The sequence below is a fragment of the Mus caroli genome, unplaced genomic scaffold (genome assembly GCF_978045245.1).
Source record: "Mus caroli unplaced genomic scaffold, Mus_caroli_1 scaffold_1, whole genome shotgun sequence".
Taxonomy (NCBI): Eukaryota; Metazoa; Chordata; class Mammalia; order Rodentia; family Muridae; genus Mus; species Mus caroli.
In genome coordinates, this window is record NW_028227256.1 from 35,275,805 (window position 1) to 35,296,369 (window position 20,565).

At 45.4% G+C, this 20,565-nt stretch overlaps 1 protein-coding gene across 5 annotated transcripts in view; it reads right to left on the bottom strand.

Annotated features, from left to right (window-relative positions):
• Positions 1 to 20,565, bottom strand: part of Aff3 (ALF transcription elongation factor 3) — a 440,706-nt gene that overhangs the window by 208,201 nt on the left and 211,940 nt on the right. For all 5 annotated transcript variants that reach the window (XM_085836589.1, XM_085836598.1, XM_085836585.1 and 2 more), the window contains one exon: positions 16,503 to 16,550. In XM_085836589.1, coding sequence (XP_085692715.1) covers positions 16,503 to 16,550 — 48 coding nt within the window. The remainder of the gene's footprint in view (positions 1 to 16,502; positions 16,551 to 20,565) is intronic.

Below are 20,565 nucleotides of genomic sequence, written 5' to 3' on the forward strand. Positions count from 1 at the left end.
TTTCAAAAATAGTTAAGCAGCCCTGGAGAAGCCCAGGACAAGAAACATTTTCTTAAATTAAAAGAGAACGAGCTCTTAATGAGGCTTCATCGTGTCCGCTGGCTGGCTCTGAAACCCGATGTTGACCCTGACTATTTAATAAGGCTTGGGTACTGTGAGCTCCATGCAGATGCTGGCTCATTATCTCAGCGAGTCTGTGTACCCCATCTGAAACCAAATTTACCGCACAGATAAAATACCAATGGGGAAGAAATGGGAGGATGAAGATGGCTGAGAATGTGAAGAAGTTGAAGGAGAAGAGGCATGCCGGTTTCTACGTGGAAGGAGAGCCTGGACTCCATCAAAGGCATTCATTTGGGAAAGAGGAAAGCATAGCAAGACATCTCCAGCTTCCTCCTCCAGCTTCCCCAACTCAATAACGGCTGCTACATGGCAGCCTGCCCTCACGTGGAGCAAGTGGTGAACCTTTTATAAGACATTCTTGTCTTCTGAATCCAGAAGATGCTGCCAGAAATGAGTGCGACTGCGCATGATGTTAGATACAATAGACAATAAATGCCAAATGACCAAAGATGGGTAGTGAGCATAGGCTAGGTGGGTGAGGCTGGCAGTAATGTGTGTGTGTGTGTGTGTGTGTGTGTGTGTGTGCGTGTGCGCGTGTGTATGTGTGAGTGTGTGCGTGTGTGTGTGCGCGTATGTGTGTGTGCGTGTGTATATGCGTGTGTGTGTGTGTGTATGCGTGTGTGTGTGTGTGCATGTGTGTATGTGTGTGTGTATATGTGTGTGTGTGCGTGTGTGTGTGTGTGTGCATGTGTGTGTGCGTGTGTGTGTATGTGTGTGTGTGTGTGCATGTGTGTGTGCGTGTGTGTGTCTTAGGAGAAAGTTACCAGAGTGCTGTAGTACTTTCTCTTTGTCATCTGTGGGAAAGGGAAGAGAGATCATTTTTTTAATTGTTGTTTTCTATTTCCCAATTTTTCATTTGGCACTGCCTTATGGTTCCCATCTCTGGTGCAATAACCCGTGTTACTCTGCATGCTGTAAGAACAGCACATTAGCCGGGCAGTGGTGGCACACGCCTTTAAACCCAGCACTCGGGAGGCAAAGGCAGGCAGATTTCTGAGTTTGAGGCCAGCCTGGTCTACAGAGTGAGTTCCAGGACAGCCAGGGCTATACAGAAAGACCCTGTCTCAAAAACAAAAAACAAAAGAATAGCACATTAACGGTGGCAAATGAATACCTTGTTTTAAAGTTCTACTATCTGTGCTGTAGTAGATTCTGGTGGGGACCACTGCTTTGCCTCTTCAAAAAAAATTTTTTTTTTCTTTTTGGATGTGTCTGCATACCCACTCTCCCAAACAACCATTCTGGCCGTGTCATTAGATACTGAGGTAAACATATTCCATGCTGTGCAGTGAAATGCTCCTCCAGTGGCCTTGCTTTTGTTCTTTATTTGGAGGTCTGTGTTCATGTATCCAGGAAGTGAGGTACACGTGAGTTCCCCTGGGACTTGCACTTTGTCTCTCCCCTTTGCAAAGCTCTTCTACTTTATACCCTACTATGTTTTTTGACTTTGTGTTCAAGAACGGAGTCAGGGAAGGAAGATGGTGTCTTTGCTCTGATTGCTACTCGGGCTTCCACTGGGGTCCTGACAGGGCATCCCTCTTGAGCCTTCTAGCCCATTGCCCATTGCACAAATCCCTACCCTTCCTCAAGGAGTAGCACTTTAGCTTCCTCCTGTCCTCCCCTGGTCAGCGAGGCTTCCAGCAGGGTCCCTCATGATGCATTTCCGGTACTCCTGCTTTTGTGCCCCAGGACTGAGGGAAGGTGAGTCTGTGTTTTGGCAGAGGCTGTAGCTGCTGTAGCTGTTGCTCACCCTCCCCCCTTTGTAGAGGGATGCAGTTCTGCAGGCTGACCTTCTGTGTCCTTCCTGCAAGCTGAGACTCTGATCAGGAAGAGAGGCAGGGTACGGGGTCTGGATGGATGTTCATAGGTGAGGTCAGGAGTCTCCCAGGTCTCCCTACAGGTGCCAGGTAGAGACAAAACCCACCAGAGGGGGCAAACCTGCTAGCATGAATTGCTCATGGCTGTGAGCCTACCTTTAACCTTTAGCAAGTATTTCAGTTTCTAGTTGGGCTTCTCATAGGTATCATGGCCTTGATTATTCTCCCATGTAAGCAACACCCAGGTCCCACATTGTCCTGAAGCGCCCCCTACCCCCAACATACACACACTCTATAGCTTGGGCTGTTTGCTCTGCAACTTAAGGTCTTCGGAGTTTTGTGAAAGTCACTGATGTCCTGGTCCTCTGTCGTTTTCTCTCACAGTGGGGCCAGTGTTCCTAAAGGAAGTCAGCTCTAAGCTACAAGATGATTAATATTTTAGGGAGAACTTTCTCAAGTTTTGGGCAGTTAATTCTACACCTAGCAAGACACCCTGACCACTATTGTGCCCGAAAATAAAACTCATCAAGAGACCCTGCTTCCAATGGTGGGTATGTCATGCACTGTTCTTCGTGTTCCAAGTAAACACAGGTTAACATCATGAATGAGTCACACAGATGAGACCTCCCACCAAAGACCAAGCCAAGCTTGGTAATTTTGGACACTTTTTAGTTCCTACAAAGACATGAATTTTCTACATGTAAACTTCCACTTCTTCCTTAAGAGACAAAAAGCTATCAACCAACTGCTTATCAAACAAATGGCCCACCAGGGGGTGCAGTCTGCACTGGTTTCTGTTGTGGTCGCTCACTGTATGGACCTGAACTGTGGCAAAACCACTTTGAGAAGTGACTCAGAACATTCTACTGCTCCAAGAAAGACTATTCTTTGTGTTTTATTGTTTGACAAGCAATTTCAAAAGATTTTTTTAAACACTTTTGTCTTACAAATCAGGGCCAAGTTGTAAAGAAACTAAGCAAGTATTTAAATTCCTCAGGGAAGTTCATATTAATATTAAGTCCCTCCTATAATCAGTAATACTTTAGCAAATAAAAAAATTAGCAAATATCCTAGAACTATATGTTTTATACTGAGATTTCAAGTCAGCCCCATTTCTAACAAATCCAAAACGTCATTTCAACAGTAAGAACGACGGCAGCTAACGGCTGTCAGTTCCAAAATAAAATGTTTGTTCTAGTCACAGGTTTACAGAGTTCTCCTCCAGAAGCACATGTAATGAATGAAAACACGCTGTTAGACATGCTGACTCACTGGGACACGTGAGTTCGAAAATGTATCTAGCAGGAGATGTTCCAGCCATATGCAACAGTGGATGAGAACCACGGCTGGCTTCCCCTCGGAAAATGAGTGTGCACCACACTGCAATCTGCGCTGGCTCTAAGTCACATGCTCAGTAAGCTGCTGCTTAAGGCAGACTCAGCTGGAAACTCTTCCCCTGGCAGCCAGCAGAGAGGTGGCTTCTGCATTGCAGTCCCACCTGCTGGGTCCTTACTCTGGGTCTTTGCCTTCTCCTCCCCCTGAGATCCAGTGCTGCTCTTCCTGAGGTGACATGGGGACTACCATGTACCACAGGGCTCCCAGACAGTAGTAACCACCCAGGCCATTGCAAAAAAAAGAAAAAAGAAAAAAAAAAAGTCTGGCATTTTGAGGTGTGTTGTTAAATAACTGATTATGTATGCTCCAGGCCGACACACAGGGACTATCAAAGTGTCTCTATGCTTGCACGGTTCCTTCATGGGGTGGCTTATACATCCAAAGCCTCAGTCCTATACTTCAGGAACAGTGAGCAGCCCCCTCCTACCCTCCACAAACAGAAACAGTCAAAGCAGCCATGATGTGTCTTCTTCAGGCTGAAGGGAGTGAGGTAGACTAGATCCAAGGGTCTTGAGGTACTTGCGCAACAGTCAGTCAGATGTTTAAAAACATGTTTTTGTTTTGTTTTGTTTTGTTTGTTTTTTTAACACAGTTGTTCCTGGGTAGCCACTGGGGATTGGTCCCCTGAAGGCATGGAGACCAGTAAATGCTCAAATCCTTTGTATAACATGGTACAGCTTTTGTACAAAACCTACAAATGCCTTCCCATATGGTTTATGTCATCTCTAGATGACTAGAATACCCAACACAATGTGTTGAACAATGACTAGTGACATGGAGCAAGTCTAAGCACGTTAAGCACAGATGTGGACATACTAGGTCTCACATCATGGCTCACCACTGAGACACGAGGCAGTGACGTCACACTTGAATTGCTGGAGAGAGCCTGGGATCTGTGAGGAGGTGGAGGATGCAGGGGCCACACCCACACATCACACACACTCAGTGACAGCCTTGGTGCACCGTTCAGACTGGAGCTGCTTTCCTGACTCCTTCCTATGCCCCATAGGCCTGGGGTGCCTGTGGGAACAGAGGACTGGCTGTACTCTGCAGGGTATAAAAGAGCCCCAGGCTGCACCTTGGGAGGCCCCAGCTTAAACTCAGCTCTGTGTTCTATGGCCTCTACCTCTCTCTTTCTACCTGGAAGACAGGGAGGGCGCTACATGAGGGAACATGGGTAACTCATGTGAAGCAGCACATGTTAAGCCAGGCTGCAGGGAATAGTGGGCTATGCTTCCAATCATGGAACTTGTTTAGCCTCTGATTTTTCCTTTCATGTTTATGGGTAAAGGGTTCAGGACACGTCCTCTGAAGGTCTGTGAGTTTTCCTGACACTAACACAGTAGGCTTTGGGTGGAGGGATTTTCAAACCCAAATGATTGCTAATCTTGTTTCTTAAGTATTCCTTCTAACTTACTACTTTGTTCCCTGGCCGTTTAGTTGAGTTTCCTGTAGTGGCATGTGCTATTGCTTTTGATGTGGCACATACTTGAAAAAAAAAAAACCTTATTAAACAGAGGAGCCCCATGGCACCTGGAGCTAATGCTCCATCCCCTGCCTACTCCGAACAAGTCTCCCTTTGTGTTCTTTTGTGCTAAAGTGATTAATCATCTTACCATCCAAGGGCTGCTGACAATCTTTCTAGATGGTTCGGGCTACCGTGACCTCCACCCCCACCCCCACCCCCAGCACCAGAACTTGTCTCTCACACTCCTGGAACCTCTTCTTTATTCACACACAATGGGCTGGCTCCTCCTTTCATACAACAATGACCAGCTACGTTTTCATCTCGCCTATTTCCCTCCCGAGTTTGGGGCTCGGGTCGGGCAGGATGTAGTGATGACTTCAATAAGCAGGCAAGGAAATGAAAAGTTAAAAAGTCAAGATGATGAAGCCTGTTGGCAGAGCAGAGGGGGGCTCTCTCCCTAACGGAAGGGGACCTGCTGTGGCTTGTTTTCTGGGTTACATCATTCTCAGGACACACGATGTCTGGGGATTCTTTTCTCCATCTTCCCCTTTCCTCTGGTGAGCATCAATACTCTTCTGAGGCTCTGTATTTGAAGACCATGGAGTTCAGCCTTGGCCTCACCAGGCCCTTAATCTCTAATTTGGTTTCCTGAGACATGGCTGAGGTAAGACTCAGGAGCTGGTCATTTAAAAACAAGTGTTCAACAGCAATTCTTGCTAACGTTAAACTTTAAAAAGCCCATCTGTTTTGTCCTCTTACGAGTACATACTGTTAAAATGAATTTTAAATGCATATTTAAAGAAATGACCCCACATACAAATTATTCCTTGAGATGGAAAAGCTAAACTTGGAGAGGAGACAAACATATATAAGTAGTTTGAAACATGCTCATTAGGATGAAATACCACGGTGATTTAAAGTGTGGAGTTCATATGTGCAACAAATCTGTATTTGAAAATATTTACAGGTAGCCAAAGCCTAGAGTTTAAATCTGTCATAGACTGATAATAAGCATGAAGCTTTTTTTTTTTTAACCTAGAGCTTTCTGTATCAGAGGCAAGGAAGAGTTTATCCTCTGCCCCCTCTGTTCTTTATATTTTAAAGCCAATTTCAGAAAAAATTGGCTTTCTAAGTTTTTTTTAGTTCAAATGAGGTAAATATGCGTAAGATCAGATAGGTAAAGAATTATGCCTTATTTAAAATATATAATAGTTCCCAGGATAGATGCTCTCATCTTTCAAGTCTCTATCTCTTCTATCGTCAAGCTATCATTATCTATGTTAGAAATTATTTTTCAGAGATCTGTGTGCATACAATGGTAATTTGCATCAAATCAATGTAATTCCACAACCCTCAATTTGGAAAAAAAAAAGTAACAGAGAACACTGTGTGTGGTTTTCATAATAAATACAAGTTTTAAATATGAGCCTTGAGCTGATCACTCTGGGTGGATGTTTTAATTTTTCTGAGAGACGTTTTGCATAGACCACATTAGCAGTGAAATCGCTTTGACTTGCAGCCCTTGATTCTACAGTAGCAACATGCTAATTAACCAAATTATCCTTGCAAACTTATTATCTTGATTTCTCCAACTTGTAAAATTCATTATCTATCAAAATGAAAAACCCAATCTCATAAAAGACAATCAAGACGCAGGCGGCAGATACAAAAGGCCCAGGCTTTCCTGATGTGCTGCGGTGACAGCCAGATTCTCTTCCACTTCAGAGCACCAATCACTGGCAGGTAAACTTTCATCTCATCACCATGTGGTGTGTGATGACGATTCCCCATACGGCGGTGCTGGTAGTCCCCAGAGAAGTAATGTTTTAAGGGAAAAACCACCTCAAGTGTTTTTGCTATAGTGCTAGAAGACAGTATGAAGATCAGGAACAAGTAACAAGCATTCATTCATTCATTCATTCATTCCTCCTCATTCACTTGCTCAGCATTTATTAAACATCTTTTTAAAAAAGATTTTATTTATTTATTATACATAAGTACACTGTAGCTGTCTTCAGATCTCATTATGGGTGGTTGTGAGCCACCATGTGGCTGCTGGGATTTGAACTCAGGACCTCTGGAAGAGCAGTCAGTGCTCCCAACCGCTGAGCCATCTCACCAGCCCCTATTAAGCATCTCTTGTAGGCTCGTCAACACAGATGGACCAGTGAGAGATAGAAAGGCTACCAGGTAACGGATATTAGAGTGTTCCTGGAATCACAGACTAGGAGCCTCTATCTCAGATCTGGGGAATGAGACAGTTTCCTAGAGAGAATGCTGCATCAAGGAACAAAAAAAAGGGAGTCAGTCAGCTGAATTTGTGGCCTGAAGGTAAGTAGTCGAGGCAGGATCCAGGGGTAGAGCCAGAGGTGGTGACACGCTTGCAGAAAAGGAATTAAAGTTTGAAGTGCAGACTGGGAAAACATGGCTGGACTAACATATGGGGGCTGAGAACACAGGGCGTTGCAGATCACAGCCAGGAATCTGACTGACCTGAGCTTGGGAGAGGCTGGTAAAATGTAGGCTTTGGGAAGCTGTTTCTGTGCACACTGTGGAGAGCTAGTTAGATGGGGGATAGATGCCAAAGGTCAGTGGGCAGTCTCCTGGAATACTCTAGGCTGGAAAGGGTGGTGCTCTGACCTGGACAGGAGATGGGGGAATATGAGGGGGTGGGGAAGGAGAGAAAGGGGGAGGAGGGAGGGAGAATGAGAATATGAAAACTTGTTTGGAGAAGAACTGAATGAGAGGAAGGTAGGCGGAGAGAAGGATCCGATAGCTTTAGCAGCCACGTGACAACAATATTCACCAAGGAGGAAAAGGTGTTAGCGATGTGAGGCAGAGCTAAGGTAGAGGCATTAAAAACATGTGGAAATGGGGATAGCCGGACAGGTGAGCATGGCATCCAGGAAACAGAACAGGGTTCAAGGAATATATCAGCACCTACCAGCAACGAGAAAAGCAGGAGGAGATAATGAAGGCTACCAACATCCCAGATAGCTACAGGAAGGGAGGACCCGAAAGCCAGGAGGAATCTTAAAAAAGGGTACAGTGGGGAGAGATGCCAGACACAAGTGCTGCCTTGAGCATCCTCCCTGTGCCCCCCCCCCCCCATGAGCATGTGTGGGGTCGTGACCTTCTCAGTACAAGTTGATTTACAGGTATGGAACATCAAAGTCAGGCAGCAGAGAAGGCAAAGTGGGAACTAAGCTGCTGAGAGCCTAGCCTACCTAGGAGCCAGGGAGGAGCCCCAGGGAATGCAGCTCTGGAGAAAACCCACCTTGTCTCTAGGATTTGTTGTTGTTGTTGTTGTTGTTGTTGCTGTTGTTAGTCAGATCAAAGTGCTTTGGAACACTTACACGTGTACTCCGAATACAGGAAGCTACTGGAGACACAGTGGTTACAAAGCAGTGGAAACACTTGCTAGCTCTTGAGTCAGCTACAATGGAGGATGGGGCCTGGGAACATGGGAGAGAGTTGGTCCCAAGTGGGAAGAGAATGCCCAGAAGGAAGGAGGGAGGGGCAACATGGAAGAATGGCCAAGTGTCTAGCATCAGCAGCCTGGATTACAGGGCTCCAGGAAGGTGGGGTCTCTGCCGGGTTCACTGAGCTATCCTGGTGCCCGGAACCGTGAGAAGCTGAAGCCAGCCGGTCCTATGACACCCGAGGGAGATGCTAGTCTGCCAAGTACAGGGACTGTGAAGCACTTAGTTGGGGTCAGTGGCACAGCAAGCAGAGAGGCCCAGCCCAGTCAGGCATTCCCAAACGCTGGCCACACCAAATGCTTCCTCAGTAGAAAAGCTTACTCTGTGCCCGAAGCCTGGCAGATAAGGGCACAGCATCTGAAGAGGCACAGAGCAACTGAGGTGATAAGAGTTCAGATGAGATAAGATAAGATAAGAGTGGGATGTTCAGAAAATGTTTCTAAAAGAGCCACCTTGGGTACTAAGGTTAAAGGCATGGTAGATTGTGATCGAGCCTGGGTAGGTCTCTGGGTTCTCTGCCAAACACCCTTGCCCCAATAAAAGATCCCTTGGGGAACTGAGGACAAAGAAATACTGATGAGGACAGGGTACGACCAATGCTCACAGTGAGTTGAGTTGAGTTCCTTGAAGGGTGAGTGCATCGTAAGGGAGGCAAGTCCAGCATAACCTGGGGACCCTGCTGCGTGGCATGGGGCCCACACTGCAACCTCCACTGCTGGCTGCTGGGTATGCCACTGCAGCAGGGCCTGTCTGAGAAGACGGCCTGACCTTAACATGGTCACACAGTCCCCATGCTAACACAGGCAACGGTTCTGGGGAGATTGGGGCAGCGTGGTACTAGGACAGGGCTTGGGGACATGTACTTGGGACCAACATGCAAAGCCCATCTGTTTGACAGGATTTCTAGGTCAGAGTGAGAACTGAAAACACCAGGCGGAGATGAAGTGGGCCCCAGAGGGGGCTGGTGCAACACTGAGTTCACTCACACACTTGAGGGTGCGAGTGTAATCTTATTCACCTTCACATTTTAAGTGCTGACATCATGTCAGCACGTTTTCATGTCTAGACGTCTGTTCATTAGGACCCCAAACCTTTTCAAGGAGGATTTACAATGCAGTAACTCTAAAGTTTAAGAAACTTTTATTTATTTTTTGATGCATATGAGTGTTTTGCCTGCGTGTATGTCTGTGCACCGTGTGTGTGTGTGTCCCATGGAGACTAGAAGAGGGCATCTGATCCCTTGGGATGAAGTCACAGATGGTTGTGAGCTGTCATGTGGGTGCTAGGAATCGCACTCAGGCCATCCAGAAGAGCAATGGATTCTGCTAACCATTTTGAACCATCTCTCTAGGCCCTGTTGAAAGGTTTCCAAAATCTGGTGACCTATACAGCTGCTAGACATATACTTACAAATGTTCTTTATTAAGTACAGAAATCATAAAGAGAAATGAGAGTAGGAACTTAGGATGTGGCTCAGTGGTAGGATGTTTGCCCAGCATGTGCAGCACCCTGGGTTCCAGCCCCAGCACCTTAAAAACCTGTACTAGAGAAGAGTGCTCTAGCAAAGGCCGTGCAGAAGGCAACTCGAGTGGATCAGGGGCACAGCTGGGTGGCACAGAACGTATTTGGCAGGTACAAGGCTCTGTGATCCTTAGCAATAAAATAAATTTTTGTGCAAACATTGCATAACACGCGAATCTGTCCAGGCACACCGCGCCTTTACACAGCTACCATTTCTCTGTTGTGAAAAGCATTTGGAATTCTTTCCCTAATGTTTTTGAAATATATAATGTATCATCCTACTACACAACAGAACACCAGAATCTAGTTCCCCTAGAATGCACAGACACACTATTTTTAACCTGTCAATTCAAAAGAAGAAGAAGAAGAAGAAGAAGAAGAAGAAGAAGAAGAAGAAGAAGAAGAAGAAGAAGAAGAAGAAGAAGAGGAGGAGGAGGAGGAGGAGGAGGAGGAGGAGGAGGAGGAGGAGGAAGAGGAGGAAGAGGAGGAAGAGGAGGAAGAAGAAGAACAGGAAGAAGAGGAGGAGGAAGAAGAAGAAGAAGAAGAGGAAGAGGAAGAAGAAGAACAAGAACAAGAAGAAGAACAAGAAGAGGAGGAGGAGGAAGAAGAGGAAGAGGAGGAAGAGGAAGAAGAAGAACAGGAAGAAGAGGAAGAGGAAGAACAAGAAGAGGAGGAGGAGGAAGAGGAGGAAGAGGAGGAACAGGAAGAAGAACAGGAAGAAGAGGAAGAGGAAGAGGAAGAGGAAGAAGAAGAAGAGGAAGAGGAAGAGGAAGAGGAAGAGGAAGAAGAAGAAGAAGAAGAAGAAGAAGAAGAAGAAGAAGAAGAAGAAGAAGAAGAAGAAGAAGAAGAAGAAGAAATAAGTGATGTCATTGAGGGTGATTTGTACATTTTAAAGTCTGGCTGCCTACTGTGATTTTGCATGCATTAATATTTTCTGCTCTATACAGAAGACATAGCAATTGAAGTCTCACTTGTGGGCACAGATAAGAGCTCTCACTCTCTGTTCCATGAGACTCACAGTTGAGCACTATTTTTCTGACACCACTCCCTTAAACTTAGAGAGGGTAAGATGGAGAAGATACCCCGAGAGTTTGAATGGGTTATATCATGTCAGTGTGTAGTCCCACCTTGAGGAGGAGGCCTGTGAGACCACTCCCTTGCTGCAACACTCCAGCTCCTAGCCTCTTGTACTGTGTTGGTGGGGCTGGACTGGGCACTTCACCTGTCAAGGAGGGCTGATTCTCAAAGGAGTACATCTCCATGGGTTTCCTCTCTGCCTGTCTTCCAGTAAATCACTTCCAGTAAATCCCACCCACTGAGCCTCTAGGGCACTGAGCACATCTACTGTTTTGTAGGTATTTTCTGCCCCTCCTGGATGGAGTATTTTTCACTGCTGCTGCCATAACCAAATGGCACAATCCACAAAGTATGATGTCAGGAAAACCCAATGACATACCTGCAGATGTTGACAGACACTCATGAACAGGCTGAGGTACCGTCCCCTGCTAGGATAGACACTAAAGGCAGGCTGCTGATGGTTTCCGAGTTATCTAACAGTCTACCGTCCTGCACATGATGGGATGATTCCTAACTGTGCAGCAGATGCGAAAGGAGGATACTGAGAATCAAAGCAGGGCGTGCTCAGAAGGAGCTTCCGTACCCAAAGCCTACTCGTTCAGACCCACCTCTCTTACAGACTAAACTCCTTTAGACTCATAGCACAGCATGCAGACTGCAGCCAGATGGCCCTGCAATGAGTCACTTGGACACCTCTGGTAGGTACGAATATAGTCCTTTACACAGGGCTTCCGGTTTCAAACTAATGGACTAACGGTGATTTTTTTTTAATGAAGAACTTATCTATAGATGAAATATAAACACATGGAATTTCTGTCCTTAACATTCAGATGACCAAAACCAAGAAGAAAACATATAACGCAACACTATGAAATGCCCTAACTTATCCTTGAGTAAGATTCTAGGTTTTGTTTAGTGAACTCTCTATATGAACATCAGGCTTACTTTGGCTGGTTTTTCTATAATCAGCAATGGGGTGTATTAATGTTATTCCTTGACAGTTCTCCCAGGGTTGATTTTTGTCACTGGTGGGCTTCAATTTGTCATGAGTTAAATCTTTAGGGTTGGAAACAAATTAAAAAAAAAGATAAAAGAAGCAATACAAACTTTTATAAAAAGCAGCTCTGCTCTGCAGTGGAGGAGCTGTGACCTGAGCCAGCTCTCCAAATGACCCAAGCGAGTCACTCAGAACAAGTCATCTCTTTGTCTCTCCTGTTCCCGTAGGCACAGAGCAGCTAATATGTTTTCATCTGGGGCAAGGAGCACATAGATGTTTGAGTACAAGGCCTCTCTTGTCCCACCACCCGGAGCCTGGCCATGTGACAGACTTTAATGATGCGCAAGCCATATGACACTGTTTACCATGCACAGATCTCTCCAGAGATGGTGTGTAGCAGGGAGCTTCAGTGTTCTGGGAAATTAAGGGGGGGGGGGGGGCGGACAAAAACGATTGCCCTGTACTTGCCTGAAGGCCATTCCATTTTAAAGTCAGGAAATGGATCTTCAGAATTTAAACAAGCATGCTTTACCTCTTTCATATAAACAGTAGTATGGAACCCTATGTGAATACCCAGGATGGATAACTCACACTAGGGATGATAGCCAGGAATGGGGTCTGTTCAGACTGCACACTCAAATGGTCTCTAAACTCAAACCAGAGCCTCAAGTATTGGCCCCTTGGTTGTTATTATAAGGCACAGCACTTAGTGGGGGTGCCCTCAGCGAAGTGTAACATAAAACCTTCTTGTATATAAAACTTGTATATCCTGGATCCCAGCCCTGCACTCCTTCCATTATGTTGTAAAGGGCTTTTATTGGCTGAACAAATGTTAATGCCATTCTATGTTAATGGGAGATGCTCTGAAAGGCACCGAGGTATTATTCCACTCGGATCTTTGGGGGCGAGATAGAGCATGACTTGCAGAACTACCTACTTGGAGCATATGTCGGCCCTCATGGCCCATCTCTACAGGACTCGGTGATAATTTCGCCCTTGGCTGAGAGAATTCCATAATTACGCACAGATTTATTAGGTCCCAGGATTAAAAATTCTCTGAGTAAGAGTAAAAACGTAATGATACTTTAGAATGTATGGTAATATTCAAATGACTTGAAAATAGTCACCTCAGCAAAAATAAAGAACGCAGAAGCCCAAGTTAAAAGATGCGGTTGACAATGTGAGCCATAAACCTGTGTGGGTTTATCATGTGGTCACACGGGCTGGCATTTTCACATGTGGGAATCCCCATTGCAGCAGAATGGCCCAGCTTCCTTCCTTCAATCACTGAGAACTGACCGGACACCCTATACTTCTAAACATCTCCCAGCCCTATGCTCAATCTGATTTCCCATTCCTGTTCACAGATGGACCTTCTCTTCCTGGGCCTTAAGCACTTGCTCTCTTGTTTCCAGCCTCTCTCCTGGAAAATGTGGCCTTATCTGTCCTGTTATTACCCATTAGCTGAGTTGTCTGCTGTGAGCTACCTCACCTACATGTCTGTCTCTGTTCCTTGGATGTCCCAAGTCAACTCAACACAGCATGTCTATAAAATGCATTTGTGTCTCCTCTGTCTCACTGAAACAAAGTAATCCAGAGTGCCACCATTGCTCAGAGTCTGCATACCTAAACATCTCTCCTCTGCACTTTTCAAGGGCTTCCAACCTTTCTTCCTACTCTCCTTGCCTCTTCATCCTGCATGTCTGTGAGACTAGGGAACTGAAGTTGTCAATGTGGCCATATCATCCTCTTCACCAACCTAATGGCTGCCTACCATAGGGCATGAGCATGCCTGGGAGGCCAGCCCTATCTAGCTCCCCTATCTCCATCCACTGTTCTCTTGTCATTTTGCTACCTTGTCCTCACAGGCCTCCACCAGGCTCTTCTGTTTCCTTTGCTTGGGCCTCTTCATTTCCCCAGTCAATGTCCTATTTGTCTTCCCAGTCACTTCCTCAGTGAGACCAGTCTGAACCACAAGCAAGGTCATACAGCACATGGTAGGGTCATGAAAATCCCCGAGAATCTGTCCCCGCTAGTGTTACGTACTTCCTAACTGGACCACTGCTGGTAGGCAGACAGTTCCTCAAGGGTAGGAGGCCAAGGCTATTTAGCCCAACCGTTTCCCTAGATGCCTTTCTCCACAGAAAGGACATGAGAACACCAACCGTCATCATTGTGAGATAGTCTCAGGGCACTCTGCTTCCTTTACAAGAGTGTCACCCATTACATAGTATGGCTTCAAACAATTACTCCTGATGACATTGGCCACATCCGGTTGCCCCGAGTGAGTCACAGAGCAGAAAAATTATGAAAGACTTGGGTTCTACAGAGGCTATCCATGGAAACTAGACGGCAAGAAAACAACTAGCCACATCCACAACTCACAGCAACCTCATCACCATGACTTTATGGGTTTTCCTTTGGAGGAAAACTTACTCACTCACTTGCTCATTGACTTGATGTCAGGGCCACAGTCTAGGAGGGACAGATACACAGTAAGTATCTGAGGCTGATACACAGTAAGCATCAGAGGCTGATACACAGTGAGCTTCCGAGGCTGATACATAGTAAGCATCCAAGGCTGATACATAGTAAGTATCTGAGGCTGTCAGTAAAAAGGAGCCCTGGCCTTCTGTCTGGGGGAGATGGTACATTTCAGGAGAGAGGGAAAGATGATGGTTGGAGAATCACCAACCCAGTGAGGCAAAAGATAACAAGAAAAAAACCCAGGCACCCCTCCATTACCAACTTACTAACAACACCTGAGGGGCTGGGGTTGGTGTCCAAGACTACACTGACACCACTACTACTTCGTCTAGTACTAGACTTCCTGAAGGTTCTGAGACGAGGAGAGCTCAAAGCGTTCACTCTCTTTTCACATAGTCCCCATGCCCAGGCCCAGCCAGTACATGTGTAAAAACTTCAGCCTCTTATGTGGGCAACAACCCATCCACTCCATGGCTCCAGTCTTTCTCTTTGCCTGACAGGAGGAGGGCTGAGGCAGAGGCAGCACCCAGGGGGGAGGCTCTGAGGCAGTGCAGTAGGAAGTTTAGGGATGGGGTAGACAGGGGGATGAGACTGTCATTGGCTGTCTTTATAGAGTGAAAGCTTTAAACTTGACTGGAGGAATCTGATTTACTTAAATGAATTTCAATTTCCTTAAAGCATACCTTTTTGATGTATACATTATTCAAGTCTTTATTTCATCTTCAAGCCCTGTCTACAGATAAGAACACAAAGCCCAGATTTGAGCATGATGGATGGTAGGCACCTGGAATCCCAGCAACCGGGCAATGGGGGCAGAAATATTGGGTCCAGCCAGCCTGGGAAAGCAAGGACGAAGGAGAATGATAAGGGATGCCAAATGACAAATTTCTTCAGAACGGATACAAGATGGTGTGAGGAGGCATGTCTAATTACAGTGAGAGAGGGTGGTGTTCAAATGTGGTCGCCACAGCCAGTCAAAGGGGCCTAAATATGGAGTGTTTCGCCGCAACATGAAAATATGCTGAAAGAGTTAGGAAAAGCTTATCAGCGTCAAAAACTATCCATGATTTAATCCAAAATGAAGCAGGTAGTGCAGATTTTTCTTAAATAAAACACAGACTCAACATAATTAAAGGAATGAACCTTTGTCCCTTGACCACAGCTTTCTTCAGAAGCATAAATAAATAAATAAAACTAAAAAAATTTAAAATCATTATGAATTAAACACTCCAACTTTAGTTATTCTGACCAACATCCGTGTTTAAAAAAATTTTTAAAATAGCACTTTTCAGGAAGAAGAATATCCTGTTTTTAAAAACAATTTGTGAAGGTAAAAATTTTAAGTCAAGTAATTATATAACAATACTTTAATGTGTTGGCAATTCACATAAACACATGTAGGGTATTCAAAAGGTAGGAACATGCAAATGTCTTCCTTTTTACAAGGAATGACCATACCACCTGGTATAGTTTATTTTGGTGTTCTGTCCAGTGCAATATCAGTTTTCTGAGAACTGTGATTTTTTTTCCCATGAAAAAAATGAGGGAAGAAAAACTATAGGTTGATAATGACTTCCTGGTTGTAAGTTAGAACAGGTTAGCTAATACGGTGCAAGAGCCCAGCCTGTCCACTTGTGTGTGAAACATGTGTGAAGAGGGAGGCAGTGGGAAGGATGGGCAAACACAGCATCAGAGAAATTTAAAACCTGCAATGTGGCATAGAAATAATACAGCAGTACAGTATCATCTCTACCTCGGGAGCTTCTGATTCTAATTAAGTTTAGAGGAAAAAAAATCCCAAGGCATCCCTGCCTGACTCAGAATGTGTCATATTCAAGGATGCTCGAGTGATAAACGGGTACATACAGATATGAATCCTGCTGCAGTTTCCACCTAACATCTGTCTTGTTGGTCTTTAGCTGATCTCTTTAATGGTGTCATCTCAGTGTACCCCGACGCATGGGGCGGGGTAAGCTTCTAAACTGCTGTTTCATTCAGAGTGACTTTGGTGACTCAGGTGACAATCCTCAGAACCACTAGAGATCCCTTTGATAATGTGGCCACAGAACGTCCTTCTTCTGGGAACTCTATACGCATAACCAAAACATTGATAAGATTTTAAAGAGCATCCTTACCCGAATTATTTCTTCCACACAGCTGTTGCTTTCTCCAGATCTACTCTCCTGAAAGCAAAGGAAAGATAAATCAGGCTTGACTGAATGGAATTATGGTCACAGAGAGATGGGGACAATCACACTTCCAAGTCACCTGGGGGATAAAGCAATGTTGACCTAAAGGGGTGTTTAAGGCAGGGAGTGCTGACAGGGCTACCCCTGATGGACAGCTCTCATTGGTCAGTTCCTGCTGTGGTTTGCAGAGTCATGTATGTGTGCCCCTGACATAGTCCAGATCTCTCCTTCTATGTTAATTGAAGTGAGGAAAGTTCCAGAAACACTGCAAACGTTCCACAATTCTGAGATCCATCCATCCACCCTGGGCTTCATCCAAGTTTGGAAACCGTTGACTTTGCCACAAAGTAAAGATCCAGTCTACCCATGAAATAGTGCTGTGGACCGGATGAAAGTATGGTGGTCACCGCAACTTCAATAAAAGTCTAGATCATAGTCCTCAAATCCCATACTGAGCGGCAGGATGAGTCTAAAACAAAATACAGAGTAAGAACAGCCAGGGTCCACTGGGTGTTGCCAAGAGTGCTGGTGTCAGATCTCACCAGAACCACTTGCTCTGCAGTTACCCATGCTGCCTTGCACTGTAGGCAGTGCTGAGGTGTGGTGGCCTCGGGTCACAGGGGACTGGAGAGCAAGGTCTACAGACACTGTTTAGTTACTGCTGGTTACACAGCCAAGAGCCGAGCAGAGGACATGGTTTTATGGGAACATAAAAGCAATGAGTGTCTACTGTTGGGTGTGCTGCCTGCGGTCCCGGGGAAGTCATTCTGCGGGCCCTGTAATTCAAGGGTGCCAACCGCAGCACAGGGCAACACACTAGAATGAGACATTTGTGTGTGTGGGTGATCTGTTAATCAAACCCACTGCCTTCTCTTTCCAGCTCTTTCCTCCAGGAATGCCTTCTGTAGTTTTCTAGCTAATTCTAGGGCTTCCTTGGGGTCATACCTCACGCACAGTCTCCTCAAAGTGGCTATACATGAACCTGGTGTTCTCAGCAGTATGACCTTCCTCAGCCTAGCCTCCCCACACACCCCAAATGATCCCTTCACTTAGCACACACTCTATATAAAACGTGTCAAGTAAACTGAACAGTGTTCTTCACACGGTATGTACCGTGTGTAATATGCATGCCAGCTGATGGCAAGCAAAGTAATGAATGTGTTTCTTTCTGTCGTTATTTCATCTCAGTTTGCCATTTCAGACAGGGTCTTACTACACAGCCTGGACTACTTTGAAACCTGCCATTCCCAGTCACAAGCTCTCAAGTTCTGGGATTCTATACATTACCACACCAGGGTACACAAAGCTGATCAGAGTCAACTCTAATGTTCAAAAGGTTGACAGTGGCTTCACAGAGATGGATGTCTCCTCACTCCTTGCCCCGGCTAATAGGTCAGCATGAAGGAAGATACTGGACTTGATAAAGTCTCACAAGTGACTTCACCTTTTTTCTGGCACAGTACTGGTGATTTGTATGGCCCCTACCAACTGAGGCCCAAGAAGTCCACATGACTTTGAAAAAAGACATGTGATACACGAACAGTGATTCAACTGGATTATGGGATGCCTGGTGCTAGCAATAGAAAATTTCCTGTCTATGGAAATTCCCCAACAATAAACACTGTCCTTGAAATATGTCCTCTCTCAAAGCAGGCATGGCCTAATGTGTCTGCAAAGGGGAAGCCTGGAACAATTGTCACAAAGGCTACATAGAAAAGTCTCAGTCACACCAGGGCTTCATTCCCGTAGAATAGCCCCTCTGGTATTTAAGTGGGAAGAATTAGTGGTCTCAGTTGGAAAATTTATCTCCAAAGCCACAACCATTTTTCTCACATTCAAGTCCCCAACCATTCGTAGGAGACATCATGCTGACTAAGCAAATGCTAACTGCTCAATATACTTCCTGTTTTCTACCTCAGAAACAATTAGAAGGGAAAATGTGACCTCACCTTACCCGGGGAACAACATCCTACTAAAAATACTTCAAATTCAACTTTAGGTTTAAGCTCTTAAATAAGCCTCCTCTGAGGACAGAGACAGGGTAAGAGTCAGAGAAAAGGTCTGGTGGTTTATTTCCTACATGTGTCAGAGAGGCGACATCCATCCATGTGGTCTCATTGACACGACTGTCTCAACAAGACCTGAGCAAGGACAACAGGGACTGACATGCGGACATAGAAGAGGGACTCTCAGGGGGTCTTGGCCCTACACAGAAAACCACAGGTAGCTAAGGGATGCTAGGGATGTGAAAGACAGAGAGATGGTCTTCACCAAGGAAGAGCTCATTGATTGGTTACCCAGGACCAAATGATCATCCTTGAAAATATAAATGCAAGTTTCACCAGAATGGAGAAGGTTGCATTTACATGTTTAGGTTTAGGGAGAGAGGGCGGGGGGGGAGAGAGAGAGAGAGAGAGAGAGAGAGAGAGAGAGAGAGAGAGAGAGAGAGAGAGAGAGAGAGAGAGATTGTGCTGAACAATCAAAGTATTAGATGCCATTATTTTGAGAGAGAGAGAGTTCAAGGAAAGGGCTAGTGGTAGAAGAGGGGGAAATAATACGATTATATTTAGTTTAAAAAAGATCTGAAAGTAATGTCTCCTTTGAAAGCCAAACGTTAATTCCCCTTGATGTGCTGTACACCGGGGACACACTGTTCCTACTATCCTGTAAGTTCCCTCTGCCTTACTTTAGTAAGGGCACATGAAGAGAAATGTGTAGCAGATGCACCTTAGTCCCCACTGCTGATGGAGTGCATAGGATTATGACACTGGCTCACCTTGATGGCTGTGCAGACCTGATGGACAGGACAGACAGACAGAGGCCATCAAGACAGAGCACCAAACTGAGGCGGCCAGGATGATAACTTCCAGTAGTGCAGAGTGAGCCCCTGAGTCTTCTACACAACAGTTTTGAGGACTCAAGAAGAAAACCATATTGGTTTGAACCTCCAGGGCTCTGATTGCATTGGGGTGGCTCCATGGCAAAGCATTGAAGGAAGTCTGATTCAGAAGGCACCTAGGAGCTCTTTCAGCAAAAACCAATGACTTTAACCGACAAGGAAACTTGGCTTAAAGAAATAAAGGGCGTTATCCAGAATCCCTATGTCAGCAACAGTAGCAAAGGCAGAGCCACACACATTTCTATCATTCCCCAGTGACTTTTCTAGTTCAGGCAAACTCCCTGCACTCAGTCCTGGGGGCTGCAACTAGTGGACATGACATTCATGCTCACAGTGGGGAGAGCAAAGGATTCTGGGAGCATTTAGGTGAGCATCTGTTGATGTTACACATTATTCAGCATATAACCATGGCCTCTCAGTCAACTAACCTCTACATCATACACACAGAAGCAGGGAGGGAAAGGGGAGGAGAAAGATAGTCAGAGGTCATTCTCCTCTCTAACCAATACAATGAACAGGAAGCGTATGTATGTCCTCAGAAATGGGCGCATAGAGACCCATGTGGTCTTTTCCCAAATGTACAGAAGATCAATGAGTGGGGGAGAGGTGAAGGAGCCGAGGAGCCTTCTGGTTTGGGGAATCTCCCCCAATTCTGATCTCCACTATAGTTATGTGCTTTGATTATTATTTATACTTTGATAACTTTCTCTGTTTATGGGTAAGGCTGAAACATGCATGCAATTTACATCTCCAAACTTGTGTTTGTATTTTTTTTTTCACAATGAAATCACTGCTTCCCTTGGAAAGGTACCCATTGAGAAGGAGGCTGCACCATGTAAAATTTAATTACTCTGCTTTTTTTTTTTTTGAGGGCTTGTGGCTGTTGTCTCATGCTGAGCCGCTGAGCTGTTGCTCAGTTGTTTACTGTGACTTTGATGACCCCCCCCCTCATTTTTCAATCATTGCATTTTGAAATCTGTCATTAACAGTCTCACCTCATTGAAACTCCAACTCAACTTCAATTAAAAGCTAGCATCCCTGGCTGATTCTCCTTCCACAGCCTTGGTTGTTCTATGCTTTCCCCAAATCCTAGCACTCACACACACTGCA